Source organism: Pteropus vampyrus, unplaced genomic scaffold (genome assembly GCF_000151845.1).
Source record: "Pteropus vampyrus isolate Shadow unplaced genomic scaffold, Pvam_2.0 Scaffold399, whole genome shotgun sequence".
NCBI lineage: Eukaryota > Metazoa > Chordata > Mammalia > Chiroptera > Pteropodidae > Pteropus > Pteropus vampyrus.
Genome location: NW_011889180.1, coordinates 1,086,061 through 1,111,095, shown reverse-complemented (window position 1 = coordinate 1,111,095; position 25,035 = coordinate 1,086,061). Strand labels below are relative to the sequence as shown.

The 25,035-nt window shown below is 43.0% G+C and overlaps 3 protein-coding genes across 4 annotated transcripts in view; 2 read left to right on the top strand and 1 right to left on the bottom strand.

Annotated features, from left to right (window-relative positions):
* PHLPP2 (PH domain and leucine rich repeat protein phosphatase 2) overlaps positions 1–9,293 on the top strand; it is a 57,949-nt gene extending 48,656 nt beyond the window's left edge. Inside the window, exons 16-18 of the mRNA XM_023523663.1 lie at positions 175–369; positions 1,778–2,009; positions 4,239–9,293. Coding sequence (XP_023379431.1) covers positions 175–369; positions 1,778–2,009; positions 4,239–5,393 — 1,582 coding nt within the window. The 3' untranslated portion in view covers positions 5,394–9,293. The remainder of the gene's footprint in view (positions 1–174; positions 370–1,777; positions 2,010–4,238) is intronic.
* A 1,666-nt stretch (positions 9,294–10,959) lies between these two features.
* Positions 10,960–24,191, bottom strand: MARVELD3 (MARVEL domain containing 3). Of its 2 annotated transcripts, none has more exons than XM_011380673.2 (3): positions 23,693–24,191; positions 21,282–21,409; positions 10,960–12,745 (listed from the first exon to the last, which is right to left on the bottom strand). In XM_011380673.2, exons 1-3 carry the CDS (start codon positions 24,079–24,081, stop codon positions 12,108–12,110), a joined length of 1,155 nt encoding a protein of 384 aa, XP_011378975.1. In that variant the 5' UTR covers positions 24,082–24,191; the 3' UTR covers positions 10,960–12,107. The 2 variants fall into 2 exon arrangements, with proteins under 2 accessions (XP_011378975.1, XP_011378976.1); XM_011380674.2 differs by lacking the exon at positions 10,960–12,745 and adding an exon at positions 15,745–17,155.
* Positions 24,192–24,271: 80 nt separating this feature from the next.
* The window catches only part of TAT (tyrosine aminotransferase), a 45,796-nt gene continuing 45,032 nt past the window's right edge, over positions 24,272–25,035 (top strand). The window contains exon 1 of the mRNA XM_023523656.1: positions 24,272–24,417. The gene's annotated coding sequence lies outside the window, so the exon portion shown is untranslated. The remainder of the gene's footprint in view (positions 24,418–25,035) is intronic.

Below are 25,035 nucleotides of genomic sequence, written 5' to 3'. Positions count from 1 at the left end.
CAGCTCTTTCAAATGCCGCTTAATTATCTTATATAACGCTTTTTTCGTGTGTAGATTAGGATTTACTACTATTCTCTACCCTCAGTCAATACTTTTTTAAAGAAGGTTCCCCAGAGAATAATCCTTTTACCAATAACTGTCTTTGATATTTGTGTTTTCATATTTTTGTGATAGGCTGTGTGTATCTGCCCTAGCTGTGGATAACTTTGCAGAGGGGGTGGGCGCTGTGTATGGCATGTTTGATGGGGACCGAAATGAGGAGCTCCCGCGCCTGCTCCAGTGTACCATGGCAGATGTGCTTTTGGAAGAGGTACAGCAGTCAACAAATGACATAGTTTTCATGGCTAACACCTTTTTGGTATCTCACAGGTAAGCAGGTGGGTTGAATAATTCCTCTCTTGGAAAATAAATCTCACTAAGCCAGAAAGTCAGAGTCTAAATTATAGGTACAGGATCAAGATGAGATCTTGCTCCTTCTGCCATGACCAATCTCTGTGTCGGTGTGGAATGTGGGGACTTTGGTTCTTTAAAGAGCTTGTGGGTCTGTCTGTTTTTTTTCTCTATCGATCCCAAAGGCTGCTGAGGATCTGGAAAGCCTAGAAATCATGTATAAAAGGTTGTGTGTGTATATAATGCATTTGTACATTTGGGGGAAGGACGATGGTAAGCTTTTATAAGCTTCTCGAAAGAGTTAGTGACCTACGAAAGATTAAGCACTGATCAGGTCTATGTGTTTAGAATACTTATTGGGATTTACCAACCAATCTTCTAAGCCACGTAAGGGCAAAAACCCTATATAACAAATTATTGAAAATTTTAGTAGCTAATGGAGCATATTGCACATTATGTGGGCTACATAAAGGATATGTACAACCGAGAGGTTGTAAATATAATAAAGGCTAAAATGGGACAGCCTGGTGCCCAATATAGTTTTATCTCTCATTATAACACAAAACAAAGAAGTTGTGAAAGGAGTCTATTTTTCAGTAATAGAATTGAGCCAGGAACTTGGCAAAATAAAGGGTTGGGGAAAGAAGACTCAGTTTCCGAAGTACCTCTCAAGAGCTGAGCACTGTGCCAAGCATTTCTCATACTATATCTTTAATTTTCAAAATAAGCCAAAGAGGTGGGTATTTAGCAGAAAAATTTATTAGAGAAATAACTTGCTGAGGATCTATGGCCAGTAAATGGCAGAGCCGGAATTAGAAACCAGATCTTTTTGATAGCATCTGCTCTGTGCTTACCATTGTGTACCAAGTGCTTGGGGTGGATGCCATGTGTATGGGAGAAATACAAGGGAAATTATGGCCCTTCTTCCTTCAAGGAACTTAACCTAAGCAAATGGTTCTCAATGTATTGCTCTAGGACCAACAACCTCAGCATCACTGTAAACTCATTGGAAATGCAGATTATTGGGCCAGCCCCTTACCCACTGAATCAGGAACTCTGGGGTTAGGGCCCAGCAGTCTTTGAACAGGCCCCATAGATGATTCTGATGCTCTAAAGTTGAAACCATTGTAGTCTGTGATCAGACACAAGCAGAAGGCGCAGAGGAAGAGGTTCTTTCACTATCTCCCACCTTTTATGTAAAATTCCTTTTCTCAGTTTAGGGCGGAAGGCAGAACTCTCTTTACCATCACCTTGAGGATGAGGCTGGCTCACAGTCACGTGGCAGGAGAACAAGGAAATTACAGATATGAAGGACCAGCACTTTCTTCTAAAATTAGCTACCATGTCTTCATTTTCTTTGACTTCATTTTCTTTTCTTTCTAAACAGAAAATTAGGAATGGCTGGTCAGAAGCTAGGCTCTTCTGCTCTCCTTTGTTACATCCGCCCTGACACTGCTGATCCAACAAATAGTTTTAGCTTGACTGTGGCCAATGTTGGCACTTGCCAAGCAGTCCTGTGCCGAGGTGGGAAACCAGTGACCCTCTCTAAAGTCTTCAGCCTGGAACAGGATGCGGAGGAGGCTCAAAGGGTGAAGGACCAAAAAGCCATCATAACAGAGGTGAATCTCACTTTCCAACAGTCACTTCCACTCCCCAAATGTAGTGAATGCTCTTCTACATAGAGGTAGTGGAGGTCCATTTTTCTCCTATCAGACCTTGTAAGTTGTATCCAAGACAGATAATAGTACTAGAAGAAAATCTAATGAGCAGTTAATGACAAGCAAAAAGAAAAAGCAAATTAATTAGAAAGGAAAAATTCTAAATTGTGATCCCTTTAGATGTATAGCCAGCATGGAAAATGAATGTAAATGCCCCCTTTGGTTAATTTCCAAACAGAAGAAGAAAAAGTTCTATAGTTTGACATCACTCTTCTGAAATTCAGACTTTCAAAATATTTTTCCTATTTATATTGTATGTAGTTTAATATAGTCTAGTGGTTTTTAAATAATGAAGCATCGGTATCTACTGTTTTTTAGGTTTTCTCTTATTTTAGAAATTAGCATGACATTTTTGCTTTTAAGAGACTTTAGCAATTACATGTGGACATTGTTTACTGCAAAGCAGAATTCTCTTCAGATCTTTTGCCCATTTTTAATTGAATTGTTTCTCTATAGTAGAGTTTTAAGAGTTCTTTTCGAATTTTGGAAACAAGTCCCTATCAGATGTGTGTTTTGCAAATACTTTCTCCCAGTTTATGGCTGGCCTTTTCATTCTTTTAATAGTGTCATTTGCAGAACAGAAGTGTTTAGTTTTAATGAAGTCTCACTTAAGTGTTTTGTTTCATGGGTCATGCTTTTGGTGTATCTGAAAACTCATTGCCAAACCCAAGTCACCTAGATTTTCTGTTATCTTCTAGAAGTTTCATGTTTTACATTAAGTAAGTCTGATCTGCTTTGAATTAATTTTTGGGAAAGGTATAAGCTCCATGTCTAGATGCTTTTTCTTTTTTCTTTTCTTTTTTTTTTTTTTGGAACGTAAACGTCCAGTTGTAGCAGTATTTATTGAATAGACTGTTCTTTCTCCATTGAATATCCTTTACTCCTTATCAAAGATCAGTGGACTGTATTTGTGTAGGTTCATTTCTGGGCTGTCTCTTAAGTCAAAATTCTGTATGAGGACTGTCCATATTAGATTTTATCCAAGGAAGCCAAAAACGAAAAAAAGTATCAACATAATGTGATTGATACTGTGAAGATTTTGGAACTATGAGGCATTAGTCTTAGGAAGGTCTTTCAGTCAAAACAAACAAAAGAATGAAAGATAACTTTTTGTTTGTTTAGTCTGTTTTTACAGAATTTAGATAATGTCGTTTTGATTTTTCTTGGGTGGGGTTCTAGACAATTAGGATATATTTTTACAGATGTTATTTTAACCACAGACATTTATTATTTGCTTTTTATTTGCTAAGCACTGTAATTTCATTATTTAAACTTCACGATAACCCCCTTGAGAGAAGTACTTTTATTTCCATTTCACAGATGAGGAAAATAAAATTTAGAGTTTGTGACAAATTCTGGTAAATCAGAGAACCAGGATTTTGACTGCAACTATGAAATAAATATATTGATGGCTTCAGAGGTTTTGTTCGGTTTTATCTTGAAGTCAGTGTAAAATACCAGGCAGATGAACATTTCCAGCCTACCACCAGGGTTCTTTAACTCTAAGTTTAAAATTGCATCAGTTGTGATTTGATCTGCTTGCTATTCATTCTCGGTACAATCCTTACAGAGTAGGTCAGTTATGCTCCAGATTTCAGAGACTTTCCTTTTCTAGGCTAAATAACTTTAGAGATCTTTAACTATAAAGAAAAGTATTGGCCATTTAATAGCTTCCTGAATCTTCCAGTCCCAACTGTGCCTATAAATGAGAAATCATTTTTAGTGACTCGTCTGAGTTTGGCCTCTCTGAAAATATTAGTGATGGAGAATTAATGGCAGTTCTGCTTATTATTTCTCTAACAGCCGTTTCTCTGAGGATATGCTGAGGCCTGTACTTTTTGTTGGAGCATATATCTTTTGGGATGGGGGTGCCTTTTAATCCTTAATTTTAGTTGGTTTTAACTTCAGTCGTCTGAACTATTTGGCATAATAACCATATGATATTTTGTCCTTTTAAAATTCTGTACATTTATTTTTGTAAATCCACTTAAAATTATACAGATTCTAGGAAAAACCATATAACATATCGATTCTGTTATATTACAGAGCCCTAAGCATTGTGATCTAGAAAGATATATATTGTATGTCATTGTTGCTTGTTTCTCAAAATTTGCATTCTGCTGCATCTAGGATAACAAAGTGAACGGGGTAACCTGCTGTACTCGGATGCTGGGCTGTGCATACCTCCACCCCTGGATCCTCCCAAAGCCCCACATATCTTCCACTACACTTAGCATTCAAGACGAGTTGCTGATTCTGGGAAACAAAGCATTGTGGGAACACTTGTCATATACAGAGGCTGTCAACGCAGTACGCCATGTACAAGACCCATTAGCAGCTGCCAAGAAGCTGTGCACATTAGCCCAGAGCTATGGTTGTCAGGACAATGTGGGGGCAATGGTGGTTTACCTGAACATTGGTGAAGAAGGCTGCACTTGTGAGATGAATGGGCTCAGCCTCCCAGGTCCTGTGGGATTTGCTTCAACTGCCGCCATCAAGGACCCGCCCAAGCCAACCACTCCTTCCTCCAGTAGTGGTATTGCCTCTGAATTCAGCAGCGAGATGTCCACTTCAGAGGTGAGCAGCGAGGTGGGGTCCACTGCTTCTGATGAACATAACACCGTCGGCCTGGATGCCGGCCTGCTTCCAAGGCCAGAGAGGCGCTGCAGCCTCCATCCAGCGCCCACCTCTGGAGTTTTTCAGCGCCAGCCTTCTTGTGCGACTTTTTCAAGTAACCAGTCCGACAATGGCCTGGACAGTGATGATGACCAGCCCGTTGAAGGAGTGATAACAAACGGCAGCAAGGTGGAAGTGGAGGTGGACATCCACTGCTGTAGGGGAAGGGATCTTGAGAACTCGCCCACTCTCACCGAGAATTCTCCTGCCCCATGTCCTGCGGAACATGCGAGAGGATTGTTTTTTGGGATCCGAAGACAGAACAGTGTGAATAGTGGCATACTTCTGCCAGTGAGCAAGGACAAGATGGAGTTACAGAAGTCTCCCTCCACTTCCTGTCTCTATGGAAAGAAACTCTCTAATGGCTCTATTGTACCCCTAGAAGATAGCCTGAACCTCATTGAGGTGGCCACAGAAGCACCCAAGAAGAAAACTGGCTATTTTGCCGCCCCAACTCAGCTGGAGCCTGAGGATCAGTTTGTTGTACCCCGTGACCTAGAAGAGGAAGTGAAGGAGCAAATGAAGCAACACCAGGAAAGCAGGCCTGAGCCTGAGCCCAGCGAAGAGGATCGGACCGAGCTCCCGGAGGAGTTTGACACAGCACTGTAATCCTTCCCCAGCACCCCCAGAGTTAGGGAAGGCTATGTAGTGTTGGGGCGGGGGACCTTTCCAGACACATTTTGCCTCTGCATTTCTAAACCATAAATGAGGGGTTAGAACTCGGAGCCAAAAATGGTGAGAGCTATCAGGGTCTCGCTCGGATAAGCTAGTCAACACCATCAGTGTTAAGTTTCACATTTAACCTGTGTTGGAATTCCCAGAGTCACTGGGAAGAAAGCAAATGTTGCTCTGTATCAGTCCTACCACCTGCCATTAACCCTTTCTCTCCTAGGATAACTTTGAGAATTTGCCTGCCTGGGCAGGAAAGGGACTATTTCTGTGGAGGAAATAACTGAAGATGATTCCCTTTACTGATTGCTGCTGATGGATCTCTGTGACAGAGAAATCACTTTATATCTCAACCTAACTGATGGGATGTGATGTGACTAGTCACATGGCTTTTCATTCTTCTCTACGAGAATACAGCCTATCGAAATGACGTTTATTGGAAAATATAGAACCAATCAAACAGATAATTTATGTATGTAATGTAATGAGAGCACTTTTCATTGACTGTGAACTTTTTATTTTTGAATCTGCACTCGAGCCAATCTTCTTAGAGGCAGCCCAGCACCTTTGTCCATAGGCAGAATGATCATCAGGTGTTGGAGCCTTCTGTAAGGGTACTGGGAAGGACCCTGGGGAATTGATTTAACTGGTGGCTGTCAGACTGTGAAAGCTCATGAGAAACTTGGGGGAGTAGGATCTTCTTTGGGGATGAAGATGGAAAAGGAATGAGGCTTAAAACTGCTTTCCTCCAAATCACAGAAAGAATAACTCCTTGACAAATGTGACACCTGCTAGGAATTTCCCAGCGCATCACAAGAGAGGCATTTGGGGATTGGCCTCTTTCCGTAATGTGATGGAGTTGGCACTGAGCCTCCTAATATATAGGGCCAAGGTGGATGCCACTCACATCTAAGTAACCTTGAGCTTTAGCAGATGACCTTGAACAGACAGGCTGAATGCGAACAGAAGGATGAATGGAGCTCATGGGTTTGACAGATTCCGTCTCTTACTCTAGAGCAGAGGGATGGTTTTCTAAAATGTCGCAAGTGAGCTGGGAGTTCACCTCCTTAATGCTTAACAGAGTACTCTTCTGAAACTGCTACCCACCTCACGTGGTTTCAGAGTACTAGGCTCAAATACTAATATAAGAAAGACTTAAGTGAGAAAGCCCTAAGCTTACAGAAAATCTGGTTTACTGTATTTTTGCACATTCCACGAAACCCTAGCAAAATGCAGTTTCTTCCATATTTCTGTTCTGTTGCCTTTACCATTAGAAGATTTACTTAGGAAAATGAATTCTTATTTATTCCTACAAAATTTTGACATTGCTTGATTTTATCCAATGGGGAATGTGCTTTGAATTTCTAGAATACTTTTACAATTAAAAAGAAAATAGAGTGGAACCATTTTTAATTTGTTTCATGAGAAACAATGTTAAAGATAGGGTTGATACATACACATATATATATATGGGGGGGGGTGAAGTTTTTTTTAAAGCAATAGTAGAAAACCAGATGACCTGTCTACAGAAGGTTATGTATCTTCATCTTTTCAGAGGTCGCATGCCCATGTGCATGTTTCAGTGGGGTATATTCTTGGGGGATTCCACACCACTCCAATGGCTGTTTAATGTTTAACCCCTCAAGAATCTGAATTTGAGACCCCACAATGTCAGGTACACTTGACTTCCTTGTGTCAAACTACTGGTCAGCTACTGCAGAATATTAGAACTCAGGTCTTGATTTGAAGTGGGGAACGTAGTGGTTCATACAAAGTTTTAGGTGCTTAGAAAGATGGGAACAATAGTGTGTTGCTGCCTTATTTTTATATGGGAAAATGGAAAAAAATGAAGGAAACGCCCAAGATAATAGTGATGAGTGTTGTAAACATCTTCTTACCCAGACAGCAGAACCTCTGAGTTATGTAATAGTGATATTGTCTAGAAAAGAAAGTTGTTTGGGGAATATACCACTTTAATAGTATAGTTTCTTAAATTTTTTATCTGTGAACTCTCTTCCTGTATTCTCTTTATTACCCACCCTACTTATTGGAACCACTACAAAACCCAGTTCTGAAATGACTAACAAAAGTTAAATGTATTTACTTTTTAGTCAGAACAACTCTAAAATTCCAAATGTTCTTCTATGTGGTATATTTATTTTCAGGAAATAGGTTGTATTGAAAACCTTTAATATAGGCTATACCAAACTATTTTTAGTAACTTCCTTTAATTCATTTTCCTCTATAATTGCTCTGTATTAAAACAGAGTGGTAAAAAGGCCATAGCCCATTACCAAAAATATACAGAATCTTTTGACCGATAAGGTCATGTACAGTCATTGTGTGATCTGATTAGACTGTCAGGTGGTGAAAGCCAGTAATCTGTCACCAGGTGAATGTAACCTACTTCCTAGGACATTACCCAGAGGATATGTTCCCCAGGTGGGCAGAGTACCATGATCTCTAGTCCAGAGATTCTGGCCTCTGCATGATTCTCAGGTCTCTGTGTGTACCTCCCATTTAATAGGACTTCATTCCTGCCTATGGGAGCAGTTCAGCAGTCCCACGGAAGAAAGAAAAATGCATGAGTCTTGGCAGCCATGGTATTCTTATTTTCATCCAAATGGATTGGGAATATATTTGAAAATTTGAACGCTGGTATATCATAAAGCAACAGTGCTACCATAGTCATTGAATTACCACTCCTAATACAAGCGAAGGCTTTATTGTACTACTGTAGAGTGTATGTGTGCAATAAGTTGATGAATTCATTTTCCTGGTGTATAGAAGAGCCAACACGAGCAGCTTGGTAACCATTGGGTGCTATTATAATTGTCTGTAGCGAGCGCTGTTTTTCAGGAGATGGAGCCAGTTAGTTAGGTTTGGCTGATCTACTGAATATCAAATGATGCTCTTCTTTCCATGTAAACCTTCAGCGAAAGCAGGTACTTGGAAGCCACAGGCTCGCCTTCTCTATCTACTCAACAATTATTAATGAAGAGACCTCCATAAGGGAGCACTTGGCTGTTATTGATAAATGTACCAATTGTTAAATAATTAGTCTCCAAGCCATTCAGTGATGTTTGCAGCATCACTATAGAACTGTCTTGTGTCACTTTTTACTTCCCTCTGGGTGGAGCCTTTCAGACTCCCCCAGTCATGGAGGCAAGTTCATCTTTCTCTCCAGTTAGTGACTTTTGCCCTGTAGTTGGGTAAGCACTTCCTAGATTGAGAAAAACAGCTACAAGTAAATTCTGCTCTGTATCCCTCATTTGGTGATCATTCAATCACACATAAGCTTCCTTGTATTCTAAATTCCATGCACTTCTCCCAGATGCTATAGGGTTTTCTCTCACTGTTGCCAATGGATGTCATCCAAACAGTGAGTTCATATCTTACAGTTTTGTGCAATCATTGTCGTATTGTAGTCCTAAGACTCATTATAGTGTATTTTTGATATTTTTTGAAATGTGTTAAATTTTTTAATTCAATAATATGAGCCAGAGCATGTTGCAGCAAATCTATTGTTTGTAAAAAATAATAACAATAATAATAAATAAAATAAAATGGAATATCTTTTTCATGGCTTTGTTTTAAATGGAATACTTGTTATTTTATAAATACTTTAGCATGAAACTGTAATTTTCTCTAACTTGTATGTAGACTTAGTTTCTTTACCAAAAGCACCGTTAGACTTTTTCTGCTTTTTCCTGCTTTAAGGGAAGATAACAAACAAATGAAACCACATTCCATGACACTATGAAGCTATGAGTTAAGGGCAGAATAAATATTTTTGATCACCTTTTAAGCTGAAATAGCAATAAAGATTTTTTACATTAAGAAACATTACATTCTCTCTTGGTTTATATGGGTATTTTTTTTGTTTTAAATCTCAAAGATAGGAAATATGGTCCTTATTTTCATGCAGGTTATTGGCTGACTAGAGGAAACTCAATTGTAAATCTACAACTCCTCTTAAATCATAGAGCTGATGAAGACAGGGGAGCTAAGTGGATAATCTGGCCACCATGTTGGTCATAATGTAATGGCTTTGGTATCAGAACTTCAGATATAATGGTTGGCCTACAAAATACTTACAACATAGGTAAGCATCTACATTGTTACCCTCCTCTCCCCACATCATTATCTCCCAAATCTCTGGACTTCCAGGCAAGGTTAGCTACTTCTCACTCCACATAAAATCCAAGTTGAAATCATTTTTCAGTTTTCCCTCTCATCAAGCAGAATGAACATTTTGAAAGCTTGGTTTACCAGCTGTTCGTTGAACACCTTCAGTGCACTGGTCTCAACGATACCATCTACTTTAATAGCTCGGTTCCATGAGACATATCTCCCTGTTTCATGGGGGCAGAAGTGAAATTCTCCGAGCATGTTCTCTGCTTTGTGTGATCTTAAATCCCTGGTATACCAGAGGCCACAAGGGTACATCAGTCACTCACAGCACTTTTCAGTGTGTTAGTCATTGGTCCTCAGTTTTGCCTCTGCCACTCAGATTTGACATTAGGCACATTAACCTCTCCAAGGCTGTTTTTCTTCTTGACTCTTAAATGGAAATAATAGTATCTCAAGTTTGAGCTTAGATAAGACAAATGTCTCCTTAGTTCAGCAGTGGACCTGGCACGTAGTGAGCAGTCAACAAAATGTCAGGTATTAGGTAAGCCACTTAATCTTCTTGAACCTTTGTCTCATCTGTAAAATATGAATAATAAATCTTGACCGGCCTCCCCAACAAGTGACAGGAAATAAGACGAGGTTGGGAACTGCAGACACGGGGTGTCGTGATTATAGTGATCGATGGGCTCCAATCACTCGAGAGTTGCTGAACCTCAGGAGCAGTATTGTAGCTGGGTCTGGGGTCAGAGAGGCCAAAGTCCTCATTTTATCAAGCACGACCCAGATACGGGCAAAGATCTACGAGGAACACATTGCAGGGAATTGGGGGAATAAATGCTAGGTGAGAATAGTTGGGGGGTGGGAGTGGGGAGTGGTTTGATTCTTGCTGCTGTTAAACTTCTTGTACACCACTCACTAAAGACTGGGGGGCCCAAGGGTGATAGAGTGGACACGCCTTTCTGTGGCATATCAAGTGTTTGTATTTTAACCTAGCAATGTAGATTTCTAGCTGATCCTTTCCCTCCAAGCTTTACTTTTTGTAAAAGCGTAATCTAGATAATTTCCCATTTCTGTTTTGATCTTTTGCCTCAGATAGGTTCTATATGAATTAGCTATTGAAAAGATTTAAGCAGAGCAAGGAAAGGTTATACATTACGGGGAAAGGAGTTGAGGGGTGGGGTGGGGAGAGGGAGAAGAGTCAGCCGAAGTTCAGGGCTAAAAATGGCCAATATGATATAGGAAAATGATGTTGACTTAATTTTTTTTTAACTGTCATTGTGACATGTTGAAACAGACTCATGTTTGATTTCTTTATAGAGAATCTGAGATGTCAAAATCGCTGTTCATAGAAATCACGAAAAGCTTGGTTTGAATTTATTAATAGTTTAATCTCATAATATGAACATAAAATATAAAAAATAATTAGCTATTGAAAAGCTAGAGGACAATTAGGAAAAAAATTATACTTTATAATAATAATGTGTCTTTCTAGTTGCATCTGACATGAACTGAAAATCTGAGTAATAAAGTATACGAACAGCTATGAACCTTAGATTAAAATGATTGAAATAACTTTATTTTTCAGATTTAGTGTTAATGAACTGTTACATTATGGACAGTTCAGGCCCATGAGAGATTACAATCTGCCTCAGAAGGCCGACTCTCCAGGGCACTCACGGGACACAGTAATGAAGCCGCCTATAAGCCTTTAGAGTCTAGTAAAGCTAACTACTTTATCTTTGAAATAGTTGAATAACATGTTTAAGAAGGGTATAAATTTTATTTCCTATTATTTAGAAGCCTCATATTTAGGAAACAAAATATTTCAGGAAAAGTGAATTCCAACTAAATGACTCGCAACAAAAAAGTAACTGGGAATGCTAGCAAACAAAAAAACAAAACATTTTCTCTCAGTGCTAATGCAGGGATCCTGAGGAGGAACACGTGTTAAAAGCGTCTCTTCATGTGTGAGAAACCCAGCCTCCCGGCTCTGGCAGAAGACAGCTCCTGACAGCACACGCCTGGCGGGAGGGGCGTTTCCCTCCTGGAGGCGCAGGACATAACCTACATTAAGAATTCAATCACATGACTGCTTCAACATAGGTCCCCAAAGACCAGACAGGAGGGGCAATGGCATGTTCCTTTTGGTGACTTTAAGAGATTTCTACAACACTGGCCATGCTACCCCTGATATGTAGTTATTTCGGAATTTCTGTGGCTACTTGGCTAGAATCATTACCTTACCATTTGGTAAGAGAGCCATACCATAAGGGCATACCCAAACTTCTGATGGTCTTTGTAGCAAAGGTAGAGATATTTGTTTCAAGCTCTCAGTCAGCAAGGACCGATCAATAGAAAAATGAGATGACCACCCAGCTTTGCACTGGTACCAAAACGAGCATTTATAAAATCAAGTATTTAAAAACCCCAGTTGTCAAATGTACAATTTTAAAGGACCCATTTTTTTTTTTTTTGAGAGAAATACGGGAGGTGGGTTAACATTTAGGTTCCAGAAGTTTCTCAGAGTGTTCCCGACCACAGGTATTCTGGAACCTCACTGTGGTTTCTGTGCTGTTCTTGGCTGTCTTTGTAGTGCTGCTGTTCTCGGCAGCTCCGTAGGGCCAGCACCACACTGGCACCATACATTATCACCAGAAGACAAGCAAAGGTGGCTGCTGCTCCATCAGTGCCGGTCAGCTGGCAGTTCATCCAGGTGAGACCTTTGCTGGCATAGAGCCTCTCTCTTTTTTTGCAAATGTCTGTGGCATTGATCCGCAAGGCTACGTAGAGATAAAAGCCAGTGCCTATGCAGTAGCCCACTGCGGCCAGAAGGCTGAAGGTGGCCTCCAGGAGAAGCCACTTCCTTGGCAGTTTGGTCAGACTCTTGGCTCCTTGGAGTAAAACACTCATGGTGAGGACACCCAGCCCCAGAGAAACAGCCACACCGCCGTATATCAGGGGTGCCCGGAGGACAGTGTACTGCTGGTCCAGCTGCTGAACCTGCTCCAGCTCGGTGCCCTCAAATGGTGAGTAATAGTTGTTCCCAAAGCCGCCGCCGCTGGTAAAGCTGGCACTGAATCCAGCAAGGACAAAGTATGAAGCCACGATACACATGAGAACCATTCCATTCAATATCACCTCCACTATCTGTACCACACCTAGGAGAGAGATTCAGGATTTAACACTGACAGCACTCACCTGGGAAGACTCTAGGTCAGAATGGAGAAATACTGGTGATCTGATTCCAAGGACGTGGTCAGATTCAACACGAATATCCTTGGTTTTCCAAAATTCACGTTTGAAAAATCAAAATGTCACTCTGGAAACATTTCTGGCAGTTTCTTTAAAGACTAAACATACGCTTACCATGTGCTCCTGCAACTGCACTTATCCTAAAGAAATGAAAACTTAGGTCTACACAAAAACATGTATACAGATGTTCACGGTAGCTTTATTTGTAAGAGCCAAGTATGAGAAACAACCCAAATGCCCTTCCGAGGGTGAACGGTTAAACAATTTGGTACACCCATATCAGGGAATACTCGGCGATAAAAAGGAACGAACCGTTGATACAGGCAACAACTTGGATGGATTTCAGGGGGATTATGATGAGTGGGGAAAAAAGGCCAGTCTCTAAAGGTTACATACTATATGATTCCATTTAGGTAACAGTCTCAAAAGGAAAACAATGGTAGAGATGGAAGACAGATCTGTGGTGGCTGGGGACAAGTGGGAGTGGGGCAGGTGAATGGGGTAGGTATGACTATAAAGGGGGAGCACAAGGGATACCTGATGATGGGACAGTACTATATTTGATTGTGGTAGTGGTCACACAAATCTACACGTGAAAAAACTGCATGGAACTACACACAGACAGGACTGCATGTAAAACTAGTGAAATCTAAGCTTTGTAGGTTGTCGATTTCTTGGCTGTGATACTATACTACAGTTATGCAAGATGTTACCACTGGAGAAAAATGGCTTAAGGGTACACAGGATCTCTACTACTTTTGAAATGTCTTATGAATCTGTATTTCAAAATTTATAGTTTTTAAAAATCAAAATGACATAAAAAGATATAAACTGAGAAAAACCATGCATGTCTTTGTCCACCCTGTTCTCTACGCCCAGCCACTTTTATGATTTTCTAATATAACTTACAGTGTTCCTTTATACAAATAAAAGTGCACTCAAATCTGCATTTCATCACCCCTTCCTGGCTTTTTTCACAAGGAAGCTTACCACATACAGTATTCTGCATCTTGCCTTTTTCATTTACTCTTCCTGGAGATGTTTCCGATCAGCTCCTACAGTGTCCATGGTCTTTGCTGAGTGGCCTCCAACTCCATTATGTGGATGGACCAGTCTACTCAACCAGGATCCTACCTGGGCTGTCCACCTGGGGGTTTCTTACAAGTTTAAGGAACCCACAAGTATCATGAGGCGGTGGGAACCAACAGGTGAATGGAGATGAATGTCTTCTTGTCCAAGGTCAGTTCTCATTTGTCACTGACAGAGGCCCCAGCCTCTCTGAGGTTTACTTCTGGGAGAAAGTCTCCCGTCATTCTCTCAGGGTTCAGAGACAGAACTAAGAGAAAAGCATATGAACCTAGAGTGGGAATGCTAGGTTCACGTCTCTGCTCTTTATTTCCTTGTGACCTTGCCCGAGTCATTGGCTCTAAGCCTCACACACTTCATCTGACACAAGATAATGCCTACCTGTCATCCCACAGGGCTGTGGCGAGGCCCAAATAAAAGCAAAGACATGAAAATACTTGACAAATCATGAAACGTTATACAAGTGGATGGCATGCTACTCAGTAATGTTTATAAAATGGAAAGAGCTTAGAGATTTAAGAAGAAATAGAGATTTAAGAAGAAATAAATTCTTTTCATAGAATTTAGGAAAAGCATGGTTTCCTAGAAATCAGGAAAACTCTAACACACTAGGCAAACCATGTTTATAAAGTGGGTGGCTGAAAACTAGTATCTCCAACATACAACAGCTACTGGGCTCGCTGAACTTGTCTCCTGCTGGGCCCACACAAATTCCTAGGAGGTCCACGGGACACAGCAGACAAGGGCTCTGACAGTCAAGAAGCTACATTCTTCTAATTTAAATCTGAAAATCACATCAGATCAGAACCGCCCACTCTCCCCTGAGCGCAGAGTGAACTGACCCAGCAGACATCATTCTAATCCCTGGGGAGTGGACCTCCGCTACCCACCATCTTTCTCTGCCTTGGTTTTCCTTCCATACACACGTTACTATCTCACCCTCTGAAGGAAAACAGGAATACTGTACTACAAGCTGTGGAACCCCGAATGTTTCCTTCTGGGGCAGAGTCTGTTAAAACAGCAAAGCAATAACCCAGGCAGCACATATATGCTAGCTGAAATTGAATAAATCTAGATCTCATCAACCCCTGCCGCCCCCAAGACCGCAAGAGTTGAGAGGAATAATGGTCTGTTGCCAGGTCCAATGATGTTGGGTCTGTTGAAGGAATATGATGACTATTGCATATTGTCACAGTACCAGCCAGCCTGACCTGGCTTAGCTTCAATATCAAACAGGCTCAGGTATTTCTAAGCATCTAGTTTATGCAGAGTCACAGACACCAGGAGAAAAGAAACAGGGTGACTGACTACCAGAGCCAGCAGTTTATCTCTGTGGTGAGATGGGACGAGTAACCGGAAAGACAGCAGAGGGCTCTGCAGGGGGAGGTACACAATCTGAAAAGAGACATGAGATTTTTCTTTTCTTTTTTTGTAAATAGTGTCTTTTTCAGTGAGGCTGCTTTTGTACTTGATCGTTTTACTACCATGCTTAATTATACATCGATTTCTGCCTTTGTACTGCCAATGTGAAAAAACTAAGAGCAAGTCATATTTTGTATTTATCTAAAATAAAACTAATACACATGCAGCCAAACCAGGCATAAAATGAAAAATAAAAAAACTCACTTCCCTCCAGAAGCAAATATTGTTAATGCTTTTTTTATGTATTCTTCAAGAAATTTTCCAATCATACACTAAGCATATATGCATACTTATTTCCTTTTCTAAACGCAAATGGACTCACCTTTTAAATGTGACGTTGCCTGTATCTAAGGAAATAATATTACAAATGTATTGAAAGAGAACCATCACCTCCAAATTAAAATTTTTCTTTGGATTTTTATTAGATTCACATAAATCAAAGAACATATTTACTTGTACCCAGAATATAGTGTAACATGCCATAAGTCGTAACTTAACATGCAGTAAGAACCCGTGAAGTTGTCTGGCCAAAAGCAGCATTCTTCTGTTGGGAACAATCTTACATTCTCTTATTCTGGGTGAATTCCAGATGTTGGGTTTTGTTCTTCGTACAGTGGTACATTTACAAGAGGTACAAAACACTGAGCTTTCAAGGCTATTGTAAAGGTCTTGTTAGAATAGCCTCTTTGCGACCCAGCGAATTAATCTGATTTCTCTTTCCTCAGCCCACGCTTACTTCCAACTTAAATTTTATAGGACTGGTCTCCCCAGCACTACCCACCCCCTCCATCCAGAGCATTAAGGAAGTAAAGGACTGCAGAGTTCCGTGTGGTAAAACTTCAGGACTAATCTGCTTAAGAGAGCTGTGCTTAGAAAAGTTTAGGCCGAAATGTCACGTCTATGTGGCTTTCCATGAACTTTGAAGATAAGGTTCTTCAAATTCACTCGATTATCTCCCTTTATTTAGTCAAGTGCACTTGGCTGTAGCACATGCCTTTTCCTGTGGGTCTTGGGCTTGGCTTTTTTTTTTTTTTTTTAATGTTGGTTGGTCCACTGCAACCTGGAGCTGCACCCAGCATACCAAAGTTGGCCTGTTACTCTTCAAGCACTGGCAAGTTCCACAGCAGTGTATTCCATGAGAGACCATGGTTCAGAGTAATTTCCATCCCTTATATTTGGCAGAACATTTTAGAAAGCCTAAAACACTAACATTTCTGCAGGCTTCTCTTTCAGCTTCTTGACCTTTCGGTAACCCCTGATGGCCAGCATGGCCCCCAGGGCGAAGACCCCCATGGCCAGGACAGCAAAGACGCCAGCTCCTATATCTCCCGCATGGAACGAGCAGCTGAAACCGTGGTAGCCTTTGCTCTGGTACAGCGCCTCCCTCGCCTTACACACTGGCGAGGCGTAGGCGGCGGAGAGGGAGTGGAAGTAGAAGTACAGAGCGGGCACGTACGCCCCGGCAATGAGCATGTCCAGCAAGCCTTCAACCAGCAGCCACAGAGGACAATGCCATGGGACCCGCAGGACGCCTACGGCGATAAAAAGACAGCAGAAGGCCATGAGGGCTCCACCGTAGGCCATTGCCGCTGTGACCGTGGGCAGCTTTAGCTGGTAGAACTGGACGTCCAGCTGCTGTGCTTTCTCCCCGTCAGCACCATCGAAACCACTGTAAGCCCCTCCGAACTGGTAATAATAAATGCCCCCCAAGCTGGTGATGCCTGTGTAGCCCCCTGTGGAACTGTAAGACACAGAGCTGCAGGCCAGGATCAGCAAGTTCAGGAGAACCTCCAGCATTTGGCAGCAGGCTGCAAAAGAAGGGCTCGTTACCATTTTGAAAGATGCGATCTCACACCTGGAGACTTCCACCTTGAGGCTTATCTTCCCCGTGGCAGCTCAAACCGCAGCTGGCTCTTGCTTCCGCCCCCTGGAAGGCCTGAGCAGCCAAAGCTGCATTAGATGGTAGCAGGGAACTGCGGGTTCCAGAAATGATGTCAGAGATACTTTGGACTGAAAAGAGTAAGTCCCAGGTGGGGGTGCAGGACAATGGTAAGAGAAATCAGGCCAGAGAGCAGAAAGAAAGGCATCCTGTATGGAAGGCAAGAGCATTCTCTGCCCCAGCCCTTCCCTGCCAGAAAGACTGAGAAATTGTTATCTCCGCTTTTGATTTGTTAGGTGGCTATCTTCAGTCTGAAAAAGGAGACTTCTCTAAGTTTGAAGGAAATTATATTATAGAACTTAAAAATATATATAATGAAGTTAGAAAAAAGCATGGAAGTTATACACCAAAACCTTAACTGTGGTTTACATGTATTAGACATAGCAAAGATTAAGTTAATCAAACCCGTCGGGCTAACGAAATTAAAGAAACATAATTGGTTTTATTGTTTTTAGATTTAATTCAGTATTTTTTTTAAGTGTAACTTCGTTTTCTTTAATTTCCTTGGGCCATGATATTTTCCCAGAGCTGGATTCTTTCAGGGCCCCTGGCTCCTCTATCTTGGATAAGAGTGCCAGCTCTTCCAGCAAAGCTGGCTGCTTTCCTTAAAATCAGCTTTACTGAGATAGAACTTACATACAACAAAACGGCCCATGTGAAGCATGCAGCTTGAGTTCTGGCACATAGTCATGTAATCACAATCCAGGCAGAGACCATTTCATCTGCCCGGAAAGTTCCCTAGAAAGTGGACCTTCGCGGTCAATCCCTGACCTTCCTCCTCGGCAACCACTGATCTGCTTTCTGCCTTGAGGGGTTAGGTTTGCCTTTTCTAGAATTTCAAGTAAATGGAATCACACAGTTATGTACTCTTTAGTTGTGTGGCTTCTTTTTCTCAGCATAATATAAAGCTGGGTGCTTCTGAGCTGGAAACTGTGCATGCTGGGAGGGTTCCAGTGGGTCAGCTTTCGCTTTTAGAGAACCAAATTTTGTGCCCGGTGCATCTGGTCCATCCACACATTCTGATTGAAATGCTGTACTCTCATGTGTTATCTTTATATTCTACAAATTTCCCCCAAAATGCAAAGAGCAATTTTTAATTATAAAAATAGCACATACTATTTTTAAAAAGTAGATGAAACAAGTACATATAATGAAAAAATGATCTGAAATCCAACAAATAAAAAATACACAGTTACCATTGTTTTTTCTTCTGGACTTTATGCCATATATGCATAATTTTTGCTGTTTATTTGTTTGCTTAGGTAAGAACAAGGTCTCACCCTACTGTTTATATAACCTATTTTTTCACTTAAGAATATAGTGTGAACATTTTTTCCATCTCAGCAAAAATAAAAACCTATTTCATAATTTTAAAGGATATAATGAATACATATCATGATGATTTTAAATAATTCCAATGTAAAGGATATTTAGGTTTTTCCCAACCTTTTGCTATATAGGAGCAAATACATGCTATATATTTTTTTAATAGAATGCGAAGAGGACACAAGTCCCTTATTTCTGTTTTAGGTTTAATAGAACCAGTAAAGAATCACAAGGAGGGACGTCCAGGGGTACCTGTTTTTAAAAATAAAGGCTCAGAAGCTCTCCAGGCCTTCTTCACCTCTTGAATCTCTGGTACCCCCCTCCCCCACTCCGACTCTCTCCTAAGAAGCAGTAGTTCATTCGTGGTTATTCCTTCCTCTGACTGAGGGTGAGTCCTTCAGATTTGTTAATGAGTTAACATTCTTAAAGTCAACTGTGGTTTGAAATCTTGGTGTGAGCTCAGTCCAGATAAGTACTGGGTTAGGATATTAAATAAGTACTGAAAAGGAGTGACTGAGAATATAAATTGGGGGAAAACATCCACAATTGTCCCCCCTGAACCTTTCTAGTGTGATCGCAAGTCAATGCCACTGACTGGGGGAAGCCATCTCAAAACCTAAATCTCCAGGTTCTGAGAGAGAGACAAGAACCACTGACTCTGGGATGATGACTTTCTTAGGAGAAAATGAAATTAAACTTCTAAAGATGGTATGCGAGTAAGGCTACAAGCTGAATGCAAACATCATCATAATTTTTTTTTTTTACAATTTCCTTATTACGCTGGCCTAGCTCTCCTCTGATCTATGACCCTTTGAGCACTAAGGGTCTAAAGGGAGAGGGAAAGATCAAAAGGGAAAGGAGAACCCGCTCCAAATGCAAATGGGGGGAGCCAGGAGAGGAGCGGGAAATGTACCTTTTTCCCAGGGAACATGCAACTCCTCATGGGTCCCTCCAAATAAATGAGCACAGCCTGCACACGCACAGGATTCCTGGTGATCTGACACGCACACGTGACGCTTGCACTTGCTTTTTCTCTCATCTTTATCCTCAGCACTTGAGGATTTTAATCTCTAAGGGGTTTGACCGTAAAAGTGGATTTAGAGCCTCTCTCTTTCCGTCAGTGTTCTAGTGTTCCGCGGAGCTTCCTAAGTTAGGATGACTTGTAGCCCAAACTTCGGGGTCTCCCCTGGAAGCTGGAGAGGGCCACAGCTGCCTCCCACTTTTGCCAGTTTGCTGGAGGAGGACATGATTTCACCGATAAGGAAAAGAAGTCATAAAAGATGTACTCTAAGACGAGGGTGAAAGTGTTTGGGTGACCTTTATCCAGGCATGCATCTCCTGCTTGAGAAAAGTTCCTGGTGTTGAATGGCTGCTTCTCTTAACACAACACCGTATTGTGTATTTATATGGGTCTCTGCCTGCCCAGAGATCTTTATAAGCCCTCATTTGTTAGCTTCTGGCTACTGAGCCATCCTTTTGCTATCTTGACTCAGAAACCCAACATCTAGGCCCAAAGCCAAATGGCTAGAAGCAAACAAAGGTAAATCAAGGTGTGCTTTGGTCAGGAGCCTCAAGGTCTGCCCTCTCCTCCTGATAAATCAACCACGAAGAAAACATACCTCTATATAGAAAATAACCTCTGGCTTATTCCTATTATTTATATCATCAAGAAAAGAAAAAGGTCAAGCAAGGAAACCATTTCAGGCCGTAAAGTCAAGCTCTAAGTTTCAATTCCAGTTCTTTCACTAAATAGCTGGATGACTTTGGGTAACTCACTATACCTCTCTGAGCCTCAGGAGTTGTTGAGAGAATTAAAAGCAACAAGATTGTGCCAACATAGGTAAACTAAAGTGAGGATTCTTGTACCAGGATTGCCTATAGCTCTTCAAAGAAAGTTGTATATAATCCTATGATCATGTATATCATTGTAATCATCCTAAAATACATATTCAGGTATAAGTTTGATTTCTCTCCCTTAGGCTGAGAATTTCTCTCTCTTAGTTATATGCAGCCTAGGAAAATTTCTCACCTAATCATGTGAGCTATAAGGGATCACCCTGACAAACCAGATTTTCTTCATTGCTGGCAAGGCCAAGACTGGTGTTCGGATGGGACCTCTGGGAAACCACATTTGGAACTGACAGTTAAGTGTTTTTCAAACTCTGGGCTCTACTAAGCGTGGTGTTTTAGTTTTGTTTTCAATCAAACAGAAGTAGAATAGAAATTATCTGTGCACTTGGTATGTAATAGGGTAAGTATTGTTTCACAGGATATTTGTGTGTGTGTGTGTGAACTCCATCTGAATGTAAAATGTTTCTTACTGTGGATCTTAGTCAACAAAGTTTAAAAGCCATGATGGAATGTTTAAGCATCGGATCTCTTGTCGTGAGCTACAACCTAACTGCCCCCTCCAGGTGACTTTCCTAACTCAGACCCCAGCGCCTGTGTGAGGAGAAGCACCTGAAACCTAGCTGCACCTTTCAGACGCTTCTACCTGTTTTGTTTGTTTGTTTGTTTGTTTGTTTGTTTAGAAAACAAGAACCTCACACAAGCATGGAAATGAAAACGCTAGGAATCCAATTCTACTTGAATTTTTGCTTCACCAGTTCAGACCCCTTCCAGAACCATCGGCGATAGTAAATGGCCAAACTGCCTCCAAAATGGCTCACCTCTCCCAGTACACAAGTATCTGCATTTGTGGCATTCCAGGAGTCCTTCAGCCTCTGACTGGTAATATTCTACTTCCTCTTGTCCAGGCCCGGGGTTTGAGGGCAGATATCTCCCTGCAGTGTGGTCACTATAACCAAAAATACATGGCCGTTAGGGGGACTCAAATTCAATAGCTTATTCAAGATTAGAACGCTGGACACCTCGTGCTAGGCCCAGACATCAAAGAATGTGCAGAACAGAAACAAAATTTGCCATAGTGTTTCATACTCCAGGGAATTCTCTGGTTTAGTGACCTCACAGGGCATCTAAACACTTGGCTCAACTTCACTAACTACTCCCATAACTTATCCTTATAATTTTGAGCACCACATTCAATGCTGGTTTATCAGCCTGTGAGAACTATCTAACCAGGTAGCTGGGAGCAGCTTTCGTGGGCTTCTCAGTTTAGCACGAACCAGGCCACTTCAGAGCTGTTTTGCATTCACAAGACCAATGTCCAGGCTGAGGACTAGGATACTAGTTTATAAAGCAACCTAAAAATGCAGCTCTGTATTCTCCCCGGTCATGCAGCTGGAATGCAATGTGACTGTAATCAGGGAAACAATAGCTAGTGCCCATGACCATATCTGGACACACCTTTTGTCACAGTTTGGCTAGTTGGTTTTAGATAATGTAACATAAACTCAGGATAGTAGCTTTCCCACAGTGTGGACACAATAGAGAGACTGGGCTTAAACCTACAAGTCCCACAATGGAGAGGAGCCTGACTCCTTCTTAGAGAAGAGGGCAGGTGTCAAATACCAGGAGGTCATCACTCCAGGTCCTGTCTCCTTGTTGGACTGGCACACAATCTGGGCACTCAGTAGTATTTGTGGAGTAGGATGCAACGTTCAATGGAAAAAAGACCAACTCCCTAAGAATGGGTGTGAGATTTAGGATCGCCTTCTGTTCTCCCTTCCATCCCCACCCTCTTCCAGTTCACAAATCTCCCAGAACACCACGATGCTTTCACCTCACAAGGCCTCATGGGAACTCTCTGTGTTCTACCAGGCACGGAGGGCAAAGTTTGCTCATTCAGGAGAGTGGAGTCTGAAACTAAAGTAGGGAGGTGGCAAGAGAACTAAAATGTCAAATCAAGCAATATTCAAAGATTACAATATGCTGGTCAGCCCTGCAGCCAGACCAGAAGAAACCTGCAGAACCAAGGAAGATTTCTGCTGGGATTGCTAACAACCCATTTCCCCACACTCTGAAGGGAAAACAGGAACAACAGTGTTTCAGTGGTGCCTTACACAAAACAAAATCATTCATCTCCCTATGGCTAAAACCACGGAGAATTATGGCTCACAGGCTGGGAGCTGCCAGCGGGCCTTTTACGCTACATATTCTCACGTTTTCACGCTACATTCTCTTACCCTTCTTCACTGTATGTCCAGATCAAAGGAATATGTAACTCATAGGAACTGAAGAATAATACAGAAGCTGGATTCCCTGGACACTCAGGTCCCACTCAAGTGTCTTTCTCTCGGTCTCTGTTCTCTCTCTATTGACTCTGTCCCTCTGAGTCTCTCTCCGGCTCTCTCACTCTCTGCCTCTGAGAGGAGACCACGCTCTGTCTATAGGGTGCTCCCTCTTCTCTGATAAACTTTCCTTTTGACTCTAACTTTGGTTTGTGTTTAAATTCTTTCTTATGCTCTGGGAAGGATCCTCTTCTCTCTTAGTGTAGGCTTTGAGTCTCCTCAAGGGAATTTGCCCTGTCCTGCATCAAAACAACCCTGGGATGTGAATGAGGCTGCCTGGAAAGACCTCACTGATAAAGGGGGTAAATCTCTGCCCTTCAGTGAGGAGTTTTAGTTAAAAGTGTAGCATCTCCAGGCTGTCTGTTTTTGAAATACATATACCCCTGGAGAAGGTTACACACTGAACTATTACCCGTCAGCAGGCTGACTTTCTCAAGCCCTAGCCTCCAGGAAAAGGGGACTTAGAGGAAGTCAAGACTAGTTTTGGAACACAGGAAAAGGGTCTGAAACCCTAAGGGGGCAGTGCTGTGACCACGTGGTGGAGGGTCAGGGAGGAGCCTGGGGCTAACCCCACCTACCGATCTCTTTCCCACTCTTCCCTTTCCTGTCCTGAAGTCCTCTCTTCCTTCTCACCTGGTGCCCCGGCCCTGCCACTGCTAACAGGGGTGGTTCCTGCGTTGTTAATGGGTTCAGGTCAGGAAGGAGAGGCACCATAAAGTTTTCCTTTCCTCCCAGGTCACCTCTAAGAGCGCAGAAGTGAGGAACGGCACTGTCTTCCTATAACCGGCTTCCTAGGACGAGCGGCCAGGGGCGCCGCAGCAGCGCAGGGACCTGGGACCCCGGCTTCAACGGTGCCGAGGTGGCCGGGCCACCCCCGCAGCCCACCTCACCTCTCGGGTCCGCGGCGCCCGAAATCCTCCTTCCTGTAGGGCGGCGGCTCCGGGGTTTCCCAGGGCGCCGGCCAGGGGGGCGGGGCCGTGTCCCAGGTCGGCTGCCGGGCTCCGTCCCTCGTCCGGCTTGGGCGGGATTTTTCCCAAACCCTTTGTTCACCAGGGCATGGGTCCCCGACCCTGTGTCTGTCCTGGCGGGGGTCGCGGCCCCGCCGCCCCCTGTCCTGGTCCCCGTCCCGCCGCTCGCCCCCGTGTCTCTCCCTGCGCCGGTCCCCGGCTCGGTCCGGCTGTCGCTCGGGGTGGCGGTCTCGGTCCGGGCGCGGCTGTAGGTCTGAGTCTCGCTCTCTCGGCCGGGCCCGGGGCTCGCGAGTCCTCGACGTACCTTCCATGGCCCGATCCCGTGTCCCTGCCCCGGAGCGACCCGAGGGCAACAATCCACCGCAAGTTTCCTGGGCAGGTGGCCAAACTTGGGGGCGGGGCGAGGGAGGCCGGGCGGGACGGTCACCTGCGCGCACGCGCACTAGCGCCGCTGCGGCCCGCAGCGCCTTCCCCTGAGCGCGCGCACCGGCGGGAGGCGCCGCTGTGCGCCGCCGGCGGAACCGCGGGGCGGTGCGGGGCTGTGCTGGGTGGGGAGCCGGGGGAGCCGTCTACACCCAAGGGAGCCGAAAACCGTACACCCACTGCGCCCCGTCTGCCCTTCAGTATCCCCTCCGTGATCCCCCAAGGTAAGCGGCCTAGGGAAGCGACCTCTCCGCCGCAGCACCTTGGCGTTGCTTTCCCAGAGTGTATCCACCCACTCGCTCACCCGTGCATCCGCTCAGCCGCCCACCCATGCACTGTCCCTCCCTGTCCCTCCCTGTCCCTCCCTCTCCCTCCCTCTCCTGCTATCTTTCGAACAACTGTGTGGTAGGGGGTCTTGAGGCCAGTTTATGTATTGCAATAGTCCCTGACGAATTTTTTAAAAACGATGATCCACACAGAATTGCCACCTTTTTGTTTGCCAAGTAAGGATATTTTAAAACATGTAAAATTGACGTCTCTAAGTTAATTCTTTTTAACAAACGTGTGTGAGCACCTAGCTTAGCAGGTGTGGAGACAGCATGGTGAACTCTGAACGGTGCTTCCCGTCTAGTGTGTGAGGGGAAAGAACTGGCGATAAAGAAAAGACAATGTCTAACATCTGACGGGGAGCGCAGGGTTCTTTATATAGATCTGGGAAGCGGACGTTTGAATTGAGTCCTGCGTGAGAAGGAAGCAGTCTTGGGCATAGCCGAATGTTCCAGAAAGAGAGAAGCTGAATAGGCAGAGAGCTGGACAAGAAGGTCCTGCGAGCAGAGTGAGCG

Bases quoted from the DNA above. Each gene is read 5' to 3' on its own strand.
- MARVELD3 (XM_011380673.2), bottom strand. From the start codon at position 24,081: ATGGAAGGTACGTCGAGGACTCGCGAGCCCCGGGCCCGGCCGAGAGAG. The intron at 21,410-23,692 runs GTGAGGTGGGCT...TTTTGGTTATAG, and splicing joins GGGCGCCGCGGACCCGAGAG to TGACCACACTGCAGGGAGAT. The intron at 12,746-21,281 runs GTGAGCCATTTT...TCTCTCTCCTAG, and splicing joins ATACTTGTGTACTGGGAGAG to GTGTGGTACAGATAGTGGAG.